Genomic DNA, 21,740 nt, shown 5'->3' on the forward strand with positions numbered 1-21,740 from the left:
GTAGGCCATCTACATCTCTGTCAAATATTCCAGTCTGCCTGGAAGTAGAGATCAGTCCTTGCCAGCTTCCACAGATTCTCACAACAACCAATAACACTGATACCTTCTTGTCCATTTTTTTGGAGAATTTTTCTGAAACTCCCATTGTAGGTGGAATATCAACTAGATAATGTATCCCCAAGTATTACAATGCCAAAGCTTCAAATTTCCCATTACTTGTAAACTTGTCTCAAAGCAATTCGGGTTGTTTTGAACCCCAAATCCCTCAGAGTGACAATTTTTTTTCTAACTTTTGAGATTTACTGCCCAGGCAAATGACTTATATCACTTTATTATAAGATTCTGTCAGGTCATTAGTTAAGCTGAATGTTTGTTTATTTTTTTTAAGTAATAAAGTGATGTTATACACATTCCATGTTCCTTCCTAAAATATCTTTCTTCATCAATTTATTCATTTATGAATAGGTTCGTTGTTAATTCCAAGAGAGGCTTCAGAATCTGACAGATCATGAGAAATCAGTAAACTTAAATATTAACTCAGATGACCTCATTTTCAAGGACCACAAATTTCTCAGAGCTCTGTCCCCTTGAATCTCAACCATTTTACTCTTGGAGGAGTAAAGGGGAACTTGGAAAACAAACCCAGAGAACCACCTTTCTTCCTGACCAGTAACAAGTCTTCCAAAAAATCCAAACCTCAACAGGAATTGAAGTAAAATCTCTACACTAGAGCTGCAAAAATCAGGCAGGAGAAATAATGCAACACACACTGATGTGTCAAAAACAATTACCTAACTAAGACCAATTGCTAGACTCACAGTGACTTCATGCTCTTGACACACTGCAAGAAGCAAGCCCTTAAAGGCATATTCAGAATTTGAAAGTCTTCCTCTCACTGACAAGAAAGTGAAATTCTATTTGAAGTTCACTTTAGCTTTACAATGCTCTCAATTTCAAAGTCCTTCAGCTGTCCTGATTTCCTTGCTTTTACCATTTGCACTTGTTCAGTAGTTCAGTAATATATTCAGAAAAAATGTACAAAAAGTAGGTCTGTAGTTGGAAAAAAACTTTAGGTCCTTTTGTGGGGAAAAATTACCCAGAATTAACTATTGTCTTTCTTCTACTTCAGAGTCTAACTCAGTAAAAATAAATACTGTTCTTATATAAATAGGAACCTTCTAAAAACAGAAATATAGTAAACACTTCATAGTTAGGATATTTTGCCTGAAATGTGTTTAGGAGGTTTTCATTTCTGCAGAAAAATAAAAATGTAAATTTCACAATCAGACCTGAATTCCTTTCTAGCCTCTTAACACGTCCACTGGATCCAGTGGAAGAAACCTAAAACTGATGTACACCAGACTGAACAGCTGGTCTCCCCAAGGACCTGGGTTAGCAGCATGATCACAGCACACAACTCCCTGCAGAAAAGCCCTCTATATAGCCTCCTACTTTTTGTCTTCTGCTAAAATAGCACCAGAAGGGAGGACAGAAGGAAGAAACATAGCCTGATGCCAGCTGCTAGGCAGTGAAGATGGTAAGGCTTGATCTGCCAGTGCTAACTAGGAGGTCCAGTGCAGAACGCTGGTTCTGTTAGTCAAGTCAGTCATCCCCAAATCAGGTTGTTAGGAATTAATACTACAACAATACAGTCACAAATTATTACAACATATATAATCTATTACCTTTTTTAAGCAGAATATGTTATTTTAATCAATAAAGGAATATCAATAAATATGGATTTTTAAAATGTAATGGTGGGTTCATACATTTTTCAATTTTGCAATCAGAAAAGTGTGAATACAAAAAATTAACATGAAGCAAGCAGTTTTGGGAAAAGGAAGTAGTTGTACCAAGAACAAGACTAATCAAGAGTGGCGGTCACACACATTAAACAGAAAGTACGTGTGCATATTTTCCAAGATGAAGAATTATCCAAATATTCCAAAGCAGAGAGAGGAAACCTCTATAGCTCACTGTTAATCATAATGAGATATGATAAAGCACACATACATTTTTATTATATTAGTTTTAGGTGAGCTACATAGTGATTCAATATGTATATATATTGTAAAATGATCACCACAATAGTTCTCAGTTACAAATTTTTTTCTTGTGAAAAGAACTTTGAAGATCTACTCTCTCGGCAACTTTCAAATATACAATATAGTATTATTAACTCTATAGGCACCATGCTGTATGTTACATCCTCAGTTCTTATTTTATATCTGAAAGTTCATACCTTTCAACCATCTTCACCCATTTCACCCACCCCTTATATATTGTGCAATTTTTTACAAAATATTACAACATATATAATCTATTCTCTTCAATCAGTTCTCTTCCCTAGAAAAAGTGTTTTCTGTCCAATAAGACATTCCACACAATAGCAAACTGTTATCACTGGATTCTGCTTTGATAAGGAGTTTCTGTTTCGTACAAATTCACAAGTCTTGTTTTAACTTCATATTCATCATATCAATGAGCTCTAGTACTAGCATCAATAAAACCTGACTTTTCAGGAGATAGGTCATTAAATGGCCCTTATCCAGGTCATTTTTTGCAAAGCCTGTTGTCTCAAGAAGAGGGGGATAAATCAGCAGAAAGGGAAACTGCAACTGCTCCTGCTAAAATAAACATACTCCTTATTCCAAACCAGTTAACTTCTTTGAGGACATTCTTTTTGGTTCCTAGACTTTTATTGGACCAGCAAATATACTTAAAGCCCTCCTCTTTTAAATCATTCATAGTGGGTGCAAAACTGAAATTAGTCATCCATATGTGCAGGCAAAACCTCTGATTCTGCTACTTTCCTTATGGTTCCTATTCAGAGATGTGGGCAAGATCAAAATAATATTAATAACAATAAACTCTGGCAAGTGTGCTCAGTGGTTAGAGTATCATCAGCCTGCACACCAAAGGATTGTGGGTTGGATTTCCGGTCAAGGTCATGTACCTGGTTTGCAGGTTTGATCCCCGGCCCTGGTTGAGGCCTGTGTGGGAGGCAACCAAATTTATGTGTTTCTCTCACATCGATGTTTCCCTCTCTCTTCCTCTCTCTTACTCCTCCTCTCTCTTCTCACCCTCCTCCATCCCTCCCTTCCTTCCACTCTCTCTAAAAATCAATAGAAAAATATCCTCAGGTGAGGATTGACAGCAAAAAATTTCTCAAAGTGTAATTTGAATCTGACTCTCCAGAAGTGAAATTTCTGATTCTAACTTTGGGCTGATCAGAAAACTAATACAGAAACTTCAATGATTACTCTCTGGCCCCTTCTCATTTGCTTCTATCCCCATTCCCAGCCTGGTTAGGATCAGACTGAAGCTCCACTCTGGGGTTCCGAACACAAATTATGTGACAAGAGAAACCAGAAACGGCAATAGCTAAACTCTCACCATGATGCCCTTCAGCCTCAGAGAGGGTTGTTTTAAGTTTATAAGGACTGTGCCCATAGATTCTTTTTTAAAAATATATATATTTTATTGATTTTTTACAGAGAGGAAGGGAGAGGGATAGAGAGTTAGAAATATTGGTGAGAGGAAAACACCGATCAGCTGCCTCCTGCACACTCCCTACTGGGGATGTGCCCTCAACTAAGATACATGCCCTTGACCGGAATCAAACCTGGGACCCTTCAGTCCGCAGACTGACACTCTATCCACTGAGCCAAACCGGTTAGGGCATGCCCACAGATTCTTCACAGGTGTTGGGGTCCAGCCCCAGCAGGTCTAGGAGTTCCCAAAGGTGTGGATGGAGTCAGCGAAGAAGGAATGACACGGAGACAGCGTTCAGTTGATCAGCATAGCTAGGTTCTCTAGCCAGGTTCTGTCTTTATTGTCCTGTTACATCTGTATTTATACCAGTTGACTTTAATCCTATCCATTCTATTCCAAAGGTTAGGGCATTTGTTATCTCCATTCCAAGGTCACTACTCTATTGTTCTGTTAAGGTACAAGGAAATAACTGAAGGAGATTATCCTAAGTAAAGATTATGTAGGGTAAGCGTGATTGTTCGTAGTTAAAGTGATTAACTACCCGCCTGGCACTTAGTTAAGGGGTTTTACTGATTTATTCCCTTCCTTAGTCCTGTTAATCCCTAACTCCAGGGAAAAATCCCCACCTGGGGAAACAACCTTTCTCAAAGAGGTGACCTTGGTTAAAATACATAGCGCTAAGTAGGGGAGCAAACATATTAAGAACAGTATGCCATATACGCCAGGTCCCTTGAAACATATGCTGTGCAGATGTTTCTTCCCTGCAGCAACTGTGTCAAGCAGCAAGGATGGACCGGCTTCCAGCACACAGGTGCTTTGGGGAATGCTAATCTCATAATAAATCAGCTAGAACTGTGTCTGAGTGATGGCAAGAAGTGTCAGGCAGAATCTATAGCATAAGCTCAAGTTCTCCCCAAAAATCCAACTTCACAAACAGAACCACTCTCTCTATCAGTGTGTGGTAAACATACTTCATGTGACATTTACCCTGTGATCAAAACTCATATGAAACAGATCTATCAATTTCTACCATTCTTTTGTGGAACTTTCCATGCTTATATTAAGCAAAAACCCTGTAGCGTTATCAGTGATAATTGGGATTATTATCTAAAATGTTGACTTGGCCAGAGCCTCACTTCTTTCATTTGAATCTAGCATCATTCATGCCAGTGGTTTTCAATCAGGAATGCACATCAGACTTACCTACAGAGTTTAATAAAAATGCAGATGTCTAGGACCTACACCAGACTTAATCTTTTTACTTATTAGTTGTTTGCGTAGTCTCTTAAGATTATTATGTTATATCTCAAGATTTTTCATCTGTAAAAATTATATTTATCCATTTTTCTAAAATCCGAAATAAATTTCCTGATTCCTTTTAAAACAGGCTTATTCATAGCCCTTTGAGACATTTAATTTGAGGGGAATGACATTATTATCTGGTTTTGCACATCACATTGTGCATTATTCTTATTATGATCGCTCATCAGGCTTTCACATTTGAAAATTATTAGCAGTAAATTAACCACAACCACATTCAGTGTCTGTCATCTACGCATGTCTGTTTTCCGCAGATGCCTGCCTGACATTTCTACCATCCGACTGAGGCCAGAATTTGTGACTTCAACCAAGAAGAATACTCTCAAGAGTCCCATAGTAAAGGCCCAGATACTTAACCAATGTTTCAAAGAACACTCTGGGCACAGGCATTTGATGACACCAACGGGCTGAGTCAGGATTTACAGAACTTGAGTCATGAAGCAGATGGCTTCATGCTACTGCTAACCCAAGATCCAGCTGAACAAGAATTAATTACATAGGATGGAAAAGACTGAGAAGGAAAATTTACTGTAGTTATCTGTTGGGAATGTTGTTTTAATGCTCCATTTACTGAATTTATAAGAAAGACCTTTCTCTTTGTACCTCAACTATCTGTAACCCATAAATTTAGTAAGTTCTTGTATTAACTATATTTTACTATTTTCTATATTCTTGATGCTCTGGCATCTGGAGCCAGGCTGACTCACGGACTGGGAAGCGACTGCCTCTCCCAGGACTGGCTGATTCTCAGTGCTAGGAAGCATAGCAGATGACTTGCCCAGGAGCTGGCCTTTCATATGCAAACTAGTGGCCTGGTGCATGAATTTGTGCACACTGAAAGGAAATTAATTAGAAGAAATATTTTAATATCACTATTCACCCTTTCTCTATAATAGAAGTGTCAACCAAATTCACAATCGACTATGACAGATCAAAACACACGCATGTGATTGGCGCCAGTGAGCGCTTTATATGTATCGCACATGTGTGAGTCAACTTAGCCTTTTATAGATATAAAATAAACTTGCTTAATTAGACCAGCTTTCTGATTTAGCTAAACTTTTTCCAGCCCAGTGAAGCACTCCAACTTCTCTTTCAGGTAATTGTCAGCAACACAGCACTAAATATCAACATGAAGCAGATTATTATTGTAGATCACACAGGGAGAACAAAGGGTAAAATATTTAACTGCAGCAGTGTTTGACTATATTCTGTGCAGTGAGAAAACCTGAAGTCATTTTCAAGGTCCACCATTTCTTACTTCTTTTCAGTCGGGTCAAGTTTCTAAGCTTTCTAAATCTCCATTTTCCACCTAATGAAAAGAAAATAGGATTCCACCGAGTCTTCTATCTACCTACTCCAGGACTTCTGTGAGGATCAAATGAAATGAGGCACATGAAAATGCTTCACAGACATTTGGTTAACGTGTAAAATGTTTGTACCTGGCTGTAAAGCAAGTCGTGTTCCTGGGCTGAAGAAACTCCAAGGAGGCTAGTTGCTAGGGAGAGGACACTGGGCATTGCTACGTGACGTCATTACCCAGAGCCCACAGTGACTGTTTCCAGGCTGGGCTGGGCTGTGGGCCGAATGTTGCGCCATGGGGTCTTGGCAGCATTGGCTGCCATTTGGTGGGGTGTCGCTCTGGGGTGGTGGCCAGGCCTGTGTCCCACTTGGGGAAAGCCAAGTGTTGGTTGGTTGGCACCAGGTCCAAGGTGCCGGCCAGTGCACATCATGGCAGCTCCTGCATTGAGTGTCTGCCCCCTGGTGGTCAGTGCACGTCATAGCAACCAGTCGGACAATAGGAGGGACACTTAGCATATTAGCCTTTTATATATATAGATTCACCAACCCAGAGCCCATACTCAGAACCACCTTCTTTTTTTGGCTCATATACTCCAGGGCGCAATACTCCTTCCTCTGCCTTAATCACCCCAGAGCCAGGTACCAGACAACTAGAGATACCCCTGTATCTCAGAGTCCACGGAATTATTCAAACTAGCCAAACCTAAACCTGCTCACCCTGCTTGCCTTGCCAATGGAAACCACAATAAAGGCTCCGGTTCTTACTTCCCCCTCCCCTCTCCTTTCTCCTGCCCAACCCTGGTGCTTCCCTGTGTGGTCCTGCATGGCATGGCATGCCCCCACTCCTCCTGAGAACTAATAGTGGGAATCGTTTCAAATGGTAGTCATCTTCTGATCTGTCAGCCTCACCACACCTGAATAATAATAAAACCTATATTTTAAAACCATTCTGTTTATGTAAACTAAAATAAACATTTTAAAAATGGTATCTGTGTCACACTGACCCTCAGAGTTCAGAAATCCATATGGAGTGAACTTCCTTCTCACGGGAATAGGGTTATTTGCATATCCTATCTAATAATAGATAAACATGGTAATTGACCGTACCTTTGCTATGCCTCCCATTGGCTAATCAGCACAATATGCAAATTAACCGCCAATAAAGATGGCGGTTAATTTGCATACATAGGCTCCAAGCGGTGGGGCGAAGCCTGACGGCCCGGGACCGGCAGAGCAGCGAGGCCTCAAGGCCCCAGGGCCAGCTCCGGCCAGAACTCGGCCAGAGCGGAGGCCTGGGCCCTGGGTGCTGGAGGCAAACCGGTGCCAGCAGCCAGGGGAAAGGAAGGCCTATTGCATGAATCTCTTCATGCAACAGGCCTCTAGTATTCAGTAATACTCTGTTTTCCTTTTTACCAGAGTAACTAGAAAAATGTGATATGCAACCACATCTTGCCTGAATGTCACAGTATTGAGAATGATGCTTATAGAATCAGATAGAACAAGCCTTTTTCTTTTTATCCCACCTGAGGATATGTTCGTTGATTTTAGAGAGGAGCTAATGTGGCTTTTCTTATGGAGCCCATGCCTGAAAAGTTCTCCTAGGATAATTGGCTTACTATCTAGCTTACAGTTCAATTGAGCTTACAGGCCAGGAACTGAAGGTTATTTGGGGGACCCCAAGAGGAGAATTACCCAGATGTATAGGTACTGCAGGTGAAATATGGTGGAGTTTCTTGAACTTGGTTTCCTTTGCCTTGGGATAGCAAATAATAGAGGTAGTAGAAGTGCAATCTGAGATTCCTTATGAAAACTTACGGAGAGAGAGAAGTTAATTTTGTAATTATTCAATACTATATGGCTCTAGATTTTGCAAAGCATACTTAAGAAGACGTACATGGTAAATTAACACTCTTGCTATGTCTATGTAAATAATCAGGTCAAACCTAATGAGACTAGCCTTATTTTGTGATCAGGAATATCTTATTATGATCACAAGGGAGAAGGTAGGGGACAGTGGGAGAATGTAAAGAAAAATTATAAATTACTGAAATTTAGTGGCTGTCCTGGCTAGCTCATCCATCTGGATAATCTCTGCTCTTGTTCATCTATAACGAGGCTATTTTGCAAAGCTATAGAGATAGAAGTAAACCTGTAAATAATGATAGCAATGCAAATAATTCCTCTCCACAGAAATGCAAATTGTGTCCAAGAGAAAGTAATTGATTATCACCCTATGGATATGGCAAGTGTTGCCAATTTTTAATCCATTTTTAAATTCATTTTAGCATTTCTTGTGAGACAACAATTATGTAATACTTAGCATCTCTTTTTTTAAATATGTATTAATTTTTAGAGAGAGAAAAAGGGAGCGGGAGAGAGAGAAAATAACATCAATTGGCTGCCTCCTTGCATGCCCCCCACTGGGGATGGATCCTGCAACACAGGCATGTGCCCAGACCGGGGAATCAAACCAGTGACCCCTCGGTGCATGGGCCACTGCTCAACCATCTGAGCCACACCAGCCAGGGCCTTTGCATCTCTTTTGAACTGGTTGTAATATCATATTGATTTCCTCTCTAACTAATGATTTAAATAAAATCTATGACATGTCTGTATGTGATATCTGTATAAGTTTTGATTATATCCTCTTTTAAAATGTAACTTTTCACCAATGAATAAAGATATGCTTACATTTTATTTAAAAAATGACACCAATCACATATATACCTCCCTTAGCAGTTTTGAGTCATTCAACAGATTATATTGACTAACTGAGGGCTAGAGATCCAAAGACAGACAAGGACTGAGTCACTGACCTCACAGAGTTTATGTCCTAGTAGAGGTAATGTTCCCTGAAAGGACACTTGTCTAGCATTAGTGACCAACATCACAAAGCTTTAAGCAGAGGAAAAACAAACTTACAAAATCCTCTCTAAGTAATCCTTTCTAAATAAGTAATTACTGCTTAGCAACACAATATATCACCAAAAGGAAAAAAAATCTAGAGGGAAATCACAGATTTTATATAAAAACTAGAGGCCCGGTGCACGAAATTCATGCGGGGGGAGGGGGGGTCCCCTCAGCCCAGCCTGCACCCTCTCCAATCCGGGATCCCTTGCAATCCTGGACTGCTGGCTCCTTACCGCTCACCTGCCTGCCTGCCTGATTGCCCCTTACTGCTTCCCCTTCCAGCCTGGTCACCCCTAACTGCCTCTGTCTGCCAGCCTGATCGCCCCTCACTGCCCCCCCGCCAGCCTAGTCACCCCTAGCTGCCCCCCTGCCAGCATGATCACCCATAACTGCCTCTGCCTGCAGGCCTGATTGTCCCCAACTGCCCCCCCCCACTGGCCTGGTTGCCCCCAATTGCCCCCCCTGCCGGCCTGGTCACCCCCATGTAGCCTGCTGCTCAGTCGTTTGGTCATCCCTCACTAACCCCCTGCCAGCCTGGTTGCCCCGCGCAGCCTGTTTGGTCATCCATTCGGTTGCGATGGTCACTTAGGCTTTTATATAGATAGATTATAGTGTGAGTAACATGAGATAAGTAAATCTCTAGACTCACAATTGGAAGATCTGGGTACCTTTGTTAGAAATACTGTGCTTTTATAGAAAATACATTCTGCTCAAGTTATTCCAAATCTGATTATGCACATGTAATTCCTTTGAGCCTTAGTTTTTTTACTTGTACAAAATAATAATACCAATTCCATGGGATTGTAGTAAAACATGGTACATGCCTGGAACACAGTAAATGCTCAAATAAGTGTTAGTTGATTTTATTAATATAATTATTTACATAAACTCAATACTCAACATATGTTAATTATCTTTCCCCAAAGAAAACAGGAAGAATGAGTCATGTTTCAAATTTTTCTCAGATATGGAATACTTAAAATTATATTATCGTAGTTCTTTAAGTCATGGGGGGAGGGGGAATCTCATTGTGAAGATAGAGATGTTAGGACTGAACTGGAAATTTTACCTAAAGTCCAGGATTCCAATGTTGTATTATAAGTGATGTTGTATTATACAAGCACAGCTCTCTCCTGCAATCTGCCCGTATAGCCAACAAATTGGGAATGCCCCATTAGTACCTTATTGCAAGTGATGACTGTGCAATTTCTATGAGGCCAGACTATAGGATGACATAAGAAAGGGGGCACTTCTAAAACAGATGGCTGGTCACCAAAGGCCAACAATGTCACAGGTGATTCTTAGCAGGAGATTCAAAGTCAAAGCTTCCCTATATTCAGAGTCTGCAGGAAGCTCTTTGGATACCTATATCCTTCCCAGCACCGTACTCCTCCTAATCAAACAAGTGCTGGGTGCATTCAGTAATAGGCAGGGTCTCAAGTTTACTATAACTTAAATGCTATGTCACACTCATCTTTCTGCAACTCACTTCAGCTTAAAATAATCACAACTTGTTTCATGAATGCAGAAGGTATTTCATCTCACTGCTAAATTAACTGACAAAATAAGAAGTCATAATACCAAGGAAGAAATAAGATAAAAATCACAGGCCAAATAAGAAAACTACAAGTTCAAACAAACTGCCAAGCCAAAGTTGTTCTAACAGGAAGGTCACCTGGTGCCCATTTACTAACAGGACTAGATTTAAAGTCATAATTAACCTTTTACACTTAGAGCCTGGCACATTATTTTGAAAGTTAACAGCTAAGGGTTAACAAAAAGCAAAGTTAACATTAATGGAGCATCTATGTACCAAAAACTGTGTTAGGTGCATTATAAGTAAAATCTCAATGTTGGAACCATTAACCTCCTAGTAAGATTAATGTAGATTATATTTGTATAATCCCTTTTGAAAGCATGATAAAATATTTGAGGATTTTTTTTAAGATTTAAAAAAATCATATTCTTTGCTATATCCCTCTACAACTAGAAAAATCTCATTTTGTAAATAGAGATGTTAGGACTGAACTGGAAATATATATATACTAGAGGCCCGGTGCACAAAATTTGCACACTGGGGGTGGGGTTTCCTCAACCCAGCCTGCCCCTCTCACAGTCCGGGAGCCCTCAGTGGATGTCCTACCGACGGCCACAGTCTGGCAGCAGAGGCTCGGAGCAGGCGTCCTGTGTGTGTGTGTGTGTGTGTGTGTGTCCGCTGGGGGCCTGCCCCCAGCCACACCGTGGAGGTTTGGAGCAGGCGCCCCTCTATGTTGATCTCTCAGGCTCCTGGCCTCCACTGCGTGTTTTTCTCTCCCTTGAGCTGTGGCCAGGGTGGGGTGCTGCCTGCAGGCTGCGCTTTCCTGCTCATGGATCACTGCAGAGACCGGGGGCAGGCCCTGCTGGGTGCTGCCTGTGGGGAACTTTCCTGCTCTGGGATTGCCATGGCGATCCCAGGAGCAGGCCCACCTGGGGACAGCCCGCCCTCCGCACTTGCCTGCTCTGGGATCGCCATCCTGGGGGTGGGCTGCCCTCCACACTTGCCTGCTCTGGGATCCCCATGCAATCCCAGAAGTAGGCCCACCTGGGGGCCGCCGCACTCCGCACTTGCCTGCTCTGGGATCGCCATGGCGATCCCAGGAGCAGGCCCAGCTGGGGGCCAGCCGCCCCCTGCACTTGCCTGCTCTGGGATCGTCATGGGGTCCCAGCTAGCAGCGGGCTTAGGCAGCACACAGGGGTCCCGGCTTGGGGCGGGGCTTAGGTGGCACGGGGCTTAGGCGGCATACGGGGGTCCCGGCTGGGGGCAAGGCTTAGGCGCACAGGGCTTAGGCGGCACATGGGGGTCCTGGCTGGGGGCGGGGCTTAGGTGACGAGATCGCGCCGCCTAAGCCCGGCTGCCCAGGGCCGCACATGGGGCCCGGATGGCGTCTGGCACTGGCCAGCCCAGCCTGCAGTATGCAAATTAGCCGCCATCAAAGATGGCGGCTAATTTGCATATGGCGCTGATTAGCCAATGGGAAGCGTAGCAAAGGTACGGTCAATTACCCTTTTTGTCTTTTATTAGATAGGATGGAAATTTGTGCACAGGGGTGGGGTTGAGGTCCCTCAACCCGGCCTGCACCCTCTCCAATCCAGGACATCCCTCTCACAATCTGGGACCACTGGCTCCTAATCACTCGCCCGCTTGCCTGCCTGATCACCCCTAACCACCTCTGTCTGCTGGCCTGATGCCCCTAACTGCTCCCCCCTGCCAGCCTGATCACACCCTAATTGCTCCCCCCTGGCGGCCTGATTGCCCCTTAACTGCTCCCCGCTGCCAGCCTGATCACCCCTAACTGCTCTCCCCTGCTGGCCTGACCGCCCCTAACCACCTCTGCCTCGGCCCCTGCCACCGTGGCTTTATCCGGTTGGATGTCCGGAAGATGCCTGAAGATGTCCGGTCTAATTAGCATATTACCCTTTTATTAGTGTGTGTGTGTGTGTGTGTATATATAGTAAATTTATTACCCAAATCAAGTTGGAAAGATGTTTCATTCATTCATTTAAATATTTATTGACCCTGAAGAACCAGACACCACATGTACACACAAACAGGCACATACACACTTGAGTGTTTATTCAAGGCTGCTAAACTGCAACCTAAGGAGAATAGCTCCAGGTAAACATGAGACTTTTGATTTGTTGAGAAGAATCTCCAAGTTTGGGACAAGAAATACATGCCCTAGAACAGTGGTCGGCAAACTGGCCCCTTGAGTGTGGCTCTTCCACAAAATACCACGTGCGGGCGCACACATACAGTGCGATTGAAACTTCGTGGCCCATGCCACGGGGCCAAAGAGCCGCATGTGGCTCGCGAGCAGTGGTTTGCCGAACACTGCCCTAGAAGAAAAAAAGATAGTGAGATATCCTCCTCTACCCTTCCCCCTCCCTCCCAAAGAGTAAGGCAGCTTCTCGAAGTCAGTGTCACAGTCCAGTATTTAAGAATATACATTTGAATGGGCACTAAATTATTAGCCTGCCCAGAACACTCCACTATTAACCAACGAGAGCACTCATGTGTTTAAGGCCGGTGGTATGCGCAATAACAAGTCATGCTGATCACCTCCTGCCAAAGAATGAACTCAAAACCATTTGCCAGAATTGTGCCCTCACCGGAGAAGCGCCCATCCTGGCAAAGGCCTGAGGAGTTGACACACTACCTGACTTTCTCCATGGCTCCTCCCGTTCTCTGCTTTGAAGATGGACTTGGGCTTCCTGGACTTGAAGTTGCCCATGCTGGGTCGCAGCACACCGTCCACCAGCACGGTCTGCTCTACATGCTGCGGCTCCCGGGAGGGCGCAGGCTCCTCTAGGAGAGCCCCGGCGTCGGGGTAATTTTCTTTATTGTCTTCATCTCTAAAACAGGAAAGACCCAATTTAGGAAGCACCACAAGAAATAATAAATTGCTGCAGGAAAGAGGGGCTGGCCATACTCATTGCTGCCCTATTTATATGGACCTAGCAACACTTTTGTGTCCACCTAGCCAGTTTCACAGGAATAAAGTTTAAGAAATGTGAATTTCACTCTTTAGATTACTCCACATTCCCTTCTAATCTTTGCTAATGAATACAGACCTTTTAACTTTGTACATACTATCGTGATTTCTTTAAATCTTTTGCTTCAAGATGCTTTCATACATATAATATTTTCTCTTATAATAATAATGTATTCAGATTAGATAATATCATCCCAACTTTAGATTAAGACTCTAAAACTCAGAGATTAAATAAAGTGCCAAAGGGCTAATTCACCTAGACCTGGAGTGGTCAGGTGCTTGCTCCTCACTGACAAGTCTATAACCATCTCCCTATAACTTTCAGACACATTTAGAAATTTAAAAGATCTATTTTAATAGGCTACATGCTACCCAGTTAAAATAAAAGACAAGGATCAAATTTTGCCCAGCCAAACCGTCTGAGTAACATCTTTAAGGCAAAGTCAAAGATCCCATTGCCTGGCTTCTATCCGTTGGAATTACTGGAGACGATCAAATGGGCTAGTGTTTCCTTTGTACATTCAGTGCGGGGGTGGAACTTTTAATTTTCACTCACCAATCAAATTCAATATAATATCATCGCACAGTTTCAATTTCCTCAAAAACAGTAGACATAATAACACTTTTTTTTGAAATATATTTCATTGATTTTTTTACAGAGAGGAAGGGAGAGGGATAGAGAGTTAGAAACATCAATGAGAGAAACATCGATCAGTTGCCTCCTGCACACTCCTTACTGGGTATGTACCCGCTACCAAGGTACATGCCCTTGACCAGAATCGAACCTGGGACCCTTGAGTTCACAGGCCGACGCTCTATCTGCTGAGCCAATCTGGTTAGGGCAATAACACTCTTAATTGAAATCACATCCCTGGTAAATCTAGGTGCATTTTGTTTTCTTATTTTCCTAAAAATTCAGCAAATACCATGGACAAAAACAAATGGGGCATCTCTTTATACGATCAATATCATCACCCTTAACCCGCTGGCAATCATTTCTGAACTAGATTAGGAGTGGCCATGTGGTGTTTCCCAAGCACCTATGTAAGAGATTTTGGCAACGTTAGCTAGGAAGCAATTCCTTGTGACTCAAGGGCACATAAAGCCAAGAGACAAGACCAGTAAAGAAAGGGTTTCTATGTCCACTGCTCAAAATGTCATTTCACAAATAAAAGGAATTAAATTTGCTAAATTTATTGGGAGGCTAACTTTTTCCAGTTAGCTTCTGGGAAAAGATCAGAGCAAACATCAGGATAGGAGGTCTGGAGCATGATCAGGATGCAGGTGGGCAAGGTGTGGAAATAAAACTATGTGAACAGTTAGACTAAAGCCTCAGGATAAGCTTAGTGCTATCTGGTGAAGGAGAACCAAACAAATGAAATAATTTTTCAGTATTTCATTGGAACCTAGGTTCTCTTGATGGGGAATATAAGACATTGGGGGGGGGGGGGGGGGTGAATCTGTGCCAGTAACCTAATGTACATTCTTGAGAGCCTATGACAGGGGTCCTCAAACTACAGCCCGAGGGCCACATGCAAATACAAATATTGTATTAGTTCCCGTTTTGTTTTCTTACTTCAAAATAAGATATGTGCAGTGTGCATAGGAATTTGTTCATAGTTTTTTTTTTAAACTATAGTCTGGCCCTCCAACGGTCTGAGGGACAGTGAACTGGCCCCCTGTTTAAAAAGTTTGAGGACCCCTGGCCTATAATGAAGTCACTGCCCCTTTCTTAACAATCTGGTCTAGCAAGACCTGTTTTCCTAATTACTCCCGATTTACAAAGGGGCCATAAACAAAGAATGTAAAAGCTCAGCTGGAGGGGAGGTCACTGACACCACCCAGACCAGGGATTTAGATACAATCTGTTAGGTTTGATCAAGCAATTAAATTGATACCCTTCCCCCAGAACTGGCTTTTCAGGTCATTTCACTATGGACATTCCCTTTGCTGAAGACCACTTTTTACTTGCGGTGACCACATTCCATTCTCTCCCCTCCGGGTATGCATAAAGAAGTCTCTGCCCAGAAAAATCCTGCCAAAAGTCCTTTAAAAGCCACTGACTCCCCTCACTGGCTGCTGGAGCCATCCAGGCTCAGCCACCTGATGTGCGGATGATCGAATAAATTCGTAATCCCTCACCACTCTGGCCTCGTGCATTCCCCCTTCAGCGACCTAACACTAACTTCCCCATTTTAACTGACTCAGGAGGGGCTGTGGAAGCCCACTGTTATGCCCAGATTTCAAGATTCCCAAGAAACCACATCAGGGAGCCATCCAATCCGATGCAAAAGCATAAGAATCTTGTATTTCGAGTTAGCTCGGCTCCCGTCCACCAGACTCATCGACACAACGGCAGGCCAAGTGGCTGAGAGAGACCGAACCCCTCCCAGAGACCGGTTATATAGGGGGGGGTTGGAGTAAGGGAGGAGAAAGGACTGTGCTTTGCCGATTGGCCAGGCACAAGTCGATGTCCCGTTCCTGGGTGTGGCTAGCAGAGTCTTAGACTTCCGTGAAGAAGCTCCTTGCCCAACACGTGGCCAAGGTAAGATGGAGGACGTAGCCCTTACCCTGGGGGAAGGTGGAGGGCGTAGCCTTCGCCCTTTCACCCACCAAAACAGCCTGGTAGTCAGGAAACAGATAGAAAACAAAGAAACTGAAGGGCATAAAGGGAAAGCTTCCTCCATATTCACTCACTCAGGGATTTGGAGAACTGACCCCCTCAGTTCACTGTACTAGTACATTTGAAAGTAAATGGGTTTATCCTGGATCTCCGAGTACTCCCTGTGTATTTTTTGGTCACCTGGTAAATTCTGTAACACTAACTTAATTCATTCCAGAAGGCTGTTTTGAGAAGCGATTTTGTTTGAAAACCAAATCGTTTTTTCCCATTAGAAATTATGTAAATTGAATTAATTCATTCCAGACCCCTAAATGATTCCATTTTAACCTCTCTTATATACAGTACATATCTAATGTACTGTTTAATCTATCAGCAAACACTTCTTTTCTTAAATTTATCGAACCACTCACTCCCTACTAGCCTTAAAGGAATCACTTTCAGCACTCATTCCAGGGGTTTCTTTTAGGAAGTCATTATGTGGCCTCTTTGCTGTCACTGGCTAACTGCTTTTCATTTATCTGAATCAAAAACAGTTTACCGACCCCTTCAATTGCCTGTGATTGTTTCTTTCACAACGTTAGCACTCTTGATGGCCTCTTTATGTTTTAAAATTGTGCTAATCCTGCATTTCCCTAGCAACAAAAGCAAAGAAACAAAAATATTTACAGCATAATTTCCTGAGATGTTAGCAGTAAACTGACTATACTAGTGCATTCTCTCCTTTCTTTGTGGCCTGAGAGATGCTTTTTGTCATACTGATCTATCAGCATGAAAGGGTTGTAAGTTGGAAAACCAAAGCTTGTTCAACAATTGAGACATTTTTTACGTGAACAACTTGGTGGAGAACCAAATTGTTTGAGATGGGAGATATTCAAGAACCCAGGTTTGACTGTAGCTGGAAAAAAAAATCAATGCCAGTGAGACTAGTTAATATTTTCCCTTAAGATCATTTATAACTAAAAAAAAAAAAATTTAAGTCACTAATGGGTTTGGAAACCAGTATCGAAACCTGATTTGGAACTACACTCGTTCACTTGAAATGCATTTTTCTCTGAGACAGGGCAAATACGTGACCCTAACATATGCCACTTTGGCATGTTGATTATTTCAAACTGAAGACAATCAAGGCCCAACAAACTCCAAAAGAGCTGTTTACCTTCCCCTTAACTGCCTACAAGAATTTATATCGAGGGGCTGTACCAGGAGCGAGCTAATACCAAAGATAACTTTTTCTATCAGAATGACTTATCTGCATGTCCTAGCACATCTGTTTACTAAAGATCTACTCTTCTCATCTTCTTGGGAATCGTCTTCCTCCCCTTTGAGGCCCCTGAAACCTATCCTCTTCTCCTTAGCTGAGCTTAGTATATAAGCCTCAGTTACCTAACTGCCAAGGAATCTCATATCTTTGGGGTTCCCATATGTACAAAATTCATTTTTTTCTCCTGTTAATGTCATGCCAATTTAATTATTAGACCAGCCAAAGACCCTAGAAAGGAAGAAGTGAAATGTGTTTCTCCCCGACATCTCACTAGAAACAAATAATAATCATTCTCACACTCTACACTCCTAGATGAGAAACAAAAGGGAGGACAGCTGCCATTACGGTAACTTAAATGTTCCTCATTCAAGGAGGATTCTGGAACACTCAAGAATAAGAAAAAAATGACTTTTCAAATCTAAATTGACTCTTTCAATAGATACCTTCCTAAAATAATACCAGAACTTTGTTTTTATATCATATTTTCAAGGTGCCCAAAATTTATTAATCTCATTTTCCCCATTGACTTGAAAATCAAGGAAAGTGGGTAAGGGGAGCAAAGAGCATTTTTTCTTTCCTTAAACAAATATAAAGCCTAAATACAAAAGTCATCTTTAGAAATATATTTATTTTTTGTTTTGTTTTTGTTGTGTTAATCCTCACATCCCAGGATATTTTTTCCCCATTGATTTTTAGAGAGAGTGGAAGGGAGGAAGGGAGGAGGGAAAAGAGAAGGAGAGAGAAACATTGATGTGAGAGAGACATAGCAATTGGTTGCCTCCTACACACACCCCTACTGGGATCGAACCTGCAACCCAGGTATGTGCCCTTGACCGGGAATGGAACCTGCTATCCTTTGGTTCTTGGGCCAATGCTCTAAGCACCGAAAAACACTGGCCAGGGCTAGAAATATATTTTTAACCTATTACTGGTTCCTCACAATCCAAAAAAATAAAATAAAAACACCAGAAAAGTACAGGTTATGTAATTTATGCCACTACTTAATGGGATCACTCATAACTTAGAATGATCATGATGTTCTAAAAAGAGCAAGTCTTAAGGATCCCGCCCCCCCCCACCCCCCACCCCCACTTATTAGTTGAAGCCTGTGCCATCCCACTTCACTTCCCTGACCCTCATCCATAAGAAGGATGTCACCTCTATCTTACAGAGATAATACAGTCTCTGTAAAATGCCTACCATAAAAGCTGGCTCAAGGACATAACCCAATAAATGGGAGCTATTGTTATAAGACTTGTAAGTGATTATTTGCAAAGAAAAAGCAGAGGCCTCTTTTTAGTCTTCCCATACCTCCAGGATAAATTCCAAACTCCTTAGCAAGGTACACAAACCCTTTGAAATTGGGCCTTTGTTTATATCTGGAGCTTCATTTCTTATCACTCCTGGCCTCCTCACTCCCCACCCAGCTCTAAGGATTCCTGCCATCCTGAAGTATTTGTTGTTCCTTTAACTTGAACAATTTTCTCTATACCCTTTTGGTTTTCTGATAACTTGCTACCCCTGCTTGATGGCATCATCTTTTTCTTGGCTTTATATGCCACACACACTTGGAAAAAAAAAATTCATGTGCCATTTGTCATTTTCTTTAGGAATCCCAGAAACCTCTCTGGCCTATTTGGTCTTTCTAAGTGAATCCTGTTTACCTCTGTTAAAATAGGACTTAAAGTGGCATCTCTATATTCTTGCCTATCTCCTCCAATGGACTGGAGCACGGATTGATTTGTCTTTCTCTAACCCATGTCTTGAATGGTTTCTGGAACACAAAACAGGCCTTCAATAAATGTATGTTATCCAAGTGGACTTCACAGTCAGACAAAGTCTAAATTCTGCCTCATAGTGGCTACGCTATCTTGGATGAGCTTTATCCCTCTGAGCCTCAGTTTCTCCATCTACAGTATGAGAAGGAAAATATCAGCCTCCTTTCAGCTGTTCAGATTACATAATAAAATGTACATGAAAGTGCTTCAACCACTTTCATGGTTTTGCCATTAGACCATGAACACCTTGATAACCAACACTGTAACCCAGATACCCAATGAACCTTTGGTGAATAAATCTACTTAGAGTTTATGACGGGAACACTGAGATGAGTGAATCAATGTTGAATTCAACAGTCACTGATTGAGTATTCCCCATATAAAGGCACTGTCTTGGATACTAAGGGAGGGGTACTCAAAAGTGGATACGATAAAACTTCCTTCAAAAGCTAATAATCTATTCAAAGGAAGACACAAGAACAAATTATTAGAATTCAAAGAAGAGACTACAGACACCAGACCCAGATGGTTTCTGTCCCTCCTGATTAAGAACTAAGCAATGGTGGGTCATACCTGAGACTGGAGCAATCAGTCTGGTCTTCATGTAGAGAGACTGCGTCTTCCTCACACCTGGGAGAAGAAACAAAACCACATCAGATCCAACTGTCTGCTGCAGTAGAAGCAGCAATAGCCTAGAACTATCTTAAGATTAGCGCTGTAAACTAAAAAATAGAATAATCCTCAGCTCTCTCTCCCAAACAGCTCAGATTCCCAACATGTCTACCAGGGAATGATATTAATTATGTCATTTCATGTGAGCTTAAAAGCTCAGAACCAGAGGGAAGCTTTTTTTTTTCCCTCCACTGCTTTGCTTCACCTAAGCTAACAAGATCTTAGCAAGAACGTAGGGTTCACAGCTCTTGAGAGGACACCTGACATTAAGACTGATGGCTCGAAAGAGACTCCACTACATGCCTTTTTGCCTTTCCTCTGACTAAGAAAGTCCCAAAACTTATCTACAATCCTTTCCTTTTTATAAAACTTCTGTAATAACCTTGTGAAAAAGTCTTGGCTATTTCATCATATTGAAAAACCTACAGTGTTCCACACTGCCCAAGGGAATCTGGAGTAGACTCATTCTCTGTCACTAGTGTAGGAGGGAGGCTTTGTTCCTGTTCTCAGCCATTCCCACCCCACCTCACTCCATCACACACCAGCCTGAAATGCTTTTACCATCGTCAACTCCTACTCATCCTTCACTGCCCAAGTCAAGTCTCATGAACTCTGAACCTTCCCAGCCAAGTTCATTCACACGCCACATTCCTACTTTAACCTTAATACGTAAATGTTTGCTCTTCATTATGAGGTTTTGGTAACCAACTATATCTTACCTCATACTGCTATGTAGTTCTTTTGTACCTCTGTGATCTCTTTAATTCTATGAGAAGAAATAACCAATTTCTCTTTCTAGATAGGCTGCCACAGTGCTGACAGTGCTACCCCAGAGTAGACCCTCAGTGAGTGCTTGAATCCAGTCATTGACATTGGCCCCTCAGCTACTCTGATCCCTGAAATAACTTAGCAAGCATGTGTTGAGCATTTATTGACCTCCAGGTACTACATTAGGCATTGGACCTGTGCTTCTCAAACTCTTTAGAATTCAGGACTGACCAGTTTGTTTTCTACTTCCAATCCAGTGTGGATAGATACTTTTGTAAAAATGTCACAGGAATGTCAAATTCCTATAAGCATTATTAAATGCTTACTCCCTATCTCCCTACTGTTCTTGCATCAGACAAGTTACAACAAGTTACAAACAATTTGGAACCCACACTTTGTGTACTTCTAAAGGACACAAAGTTGAAAAAGACTTGGGCCCTGCTTGAGAGATTCATTATGTGATGAGTAGGCAAAAATATCCTACGCACATAAATATAACCATAATATGGTATTTATACTATATAAAATCATTTAAAAATTTTTTAAATTCTTTACCAGCAATGGTTTATAATTTTACCCTTAGAACAAATTGCTAAAGTGTCATCTTCTTCCCTTATTATCCCTTTTAAATTATGGTTTTGTACAGAATTAAACAAAGGCCACCTACAGACTCTATCCTCTCTACCTGCTGAAATATTTTGCTCCTACTGGAAGTTAAGAAAAAGTCAGTTGATTTAACAAAATGCTCTTCTTAATTAAATGAACTAAATGTCCCTGCTTTCTCTTCTTTTTGACTGTCAATAACCCACTCTGTCCATCTCATGGAAAACAAGTTAAATTCCTAAGTATTGCCTTGTTCTTCTCCATCATCTAAGCTATGTAATGCGAATAAAAATGTTTCCCAATAAAAATTACCTAGCTAAGTAGAAAAATCAATGAAGAACAGAAATCTAGAATTGTTGCTTCCAAAGAATTAGGGTTCAACCAGAGATTCAACCCTAGAGCTCAACAATACCTATTGTTTGGGAATTTGGCAAGAACTTATTCCCTCCCCCGCCCCCCCCCATTAGATGTGTTAA

At 41.9% G+C, this 21,740-nt stretch overlaps 1 protein-coding gene across 5 annotated transcripts in view; it reads right to left on the reverse strand.

The window, feature by feature from the left end:
• Nucleotides 1–21,740, reverse strand: part of FAM13C (family with sequence similarity 13 member C) — a 129,133-nt gene that overhangs the window by 102,721 nt on the left and 4,672 nt on the right. For all 5 annotated transcript variants that reach the window (XM_070432800.1, XM_070432796.1, XM_070432795.1 and 2 more), the window contains 2 exons: nt 19,795–19,851; nt 13,224–13,419 (listed from right to left, as the gene is read on the reverse strand). In XM_070432800.1, the coding sequence (XP_070288901.1) occupies nt 13,224–13,298 (75 nt within the window). In that variant the 5' untranslated portion in view covers nt 13,299–13,419; nt 19,795–19,851. The remainder of the gene's footprint in view (nt 1–13,223; nt 13,420–19,794; nt 19,852–21,740) is intronic.

Source organism: Myotis yumanensis, unplaced genomic scaffold (genome assembly GCF_028538775.1).
Source record: "Myotis yumanensis isolate MYYU_CA2020_CCGP unplaced genomic scaffold, mMyoYum1.0.hap1 SCAF_13, whole genome shotgun sequence".
NCBI classification, from domain to species: Eukaryota; Metazoa; Chordata; class Mammalia; order Chiroptera; family Vespertilionidae; genus Myotis; species Myotis yumanensis.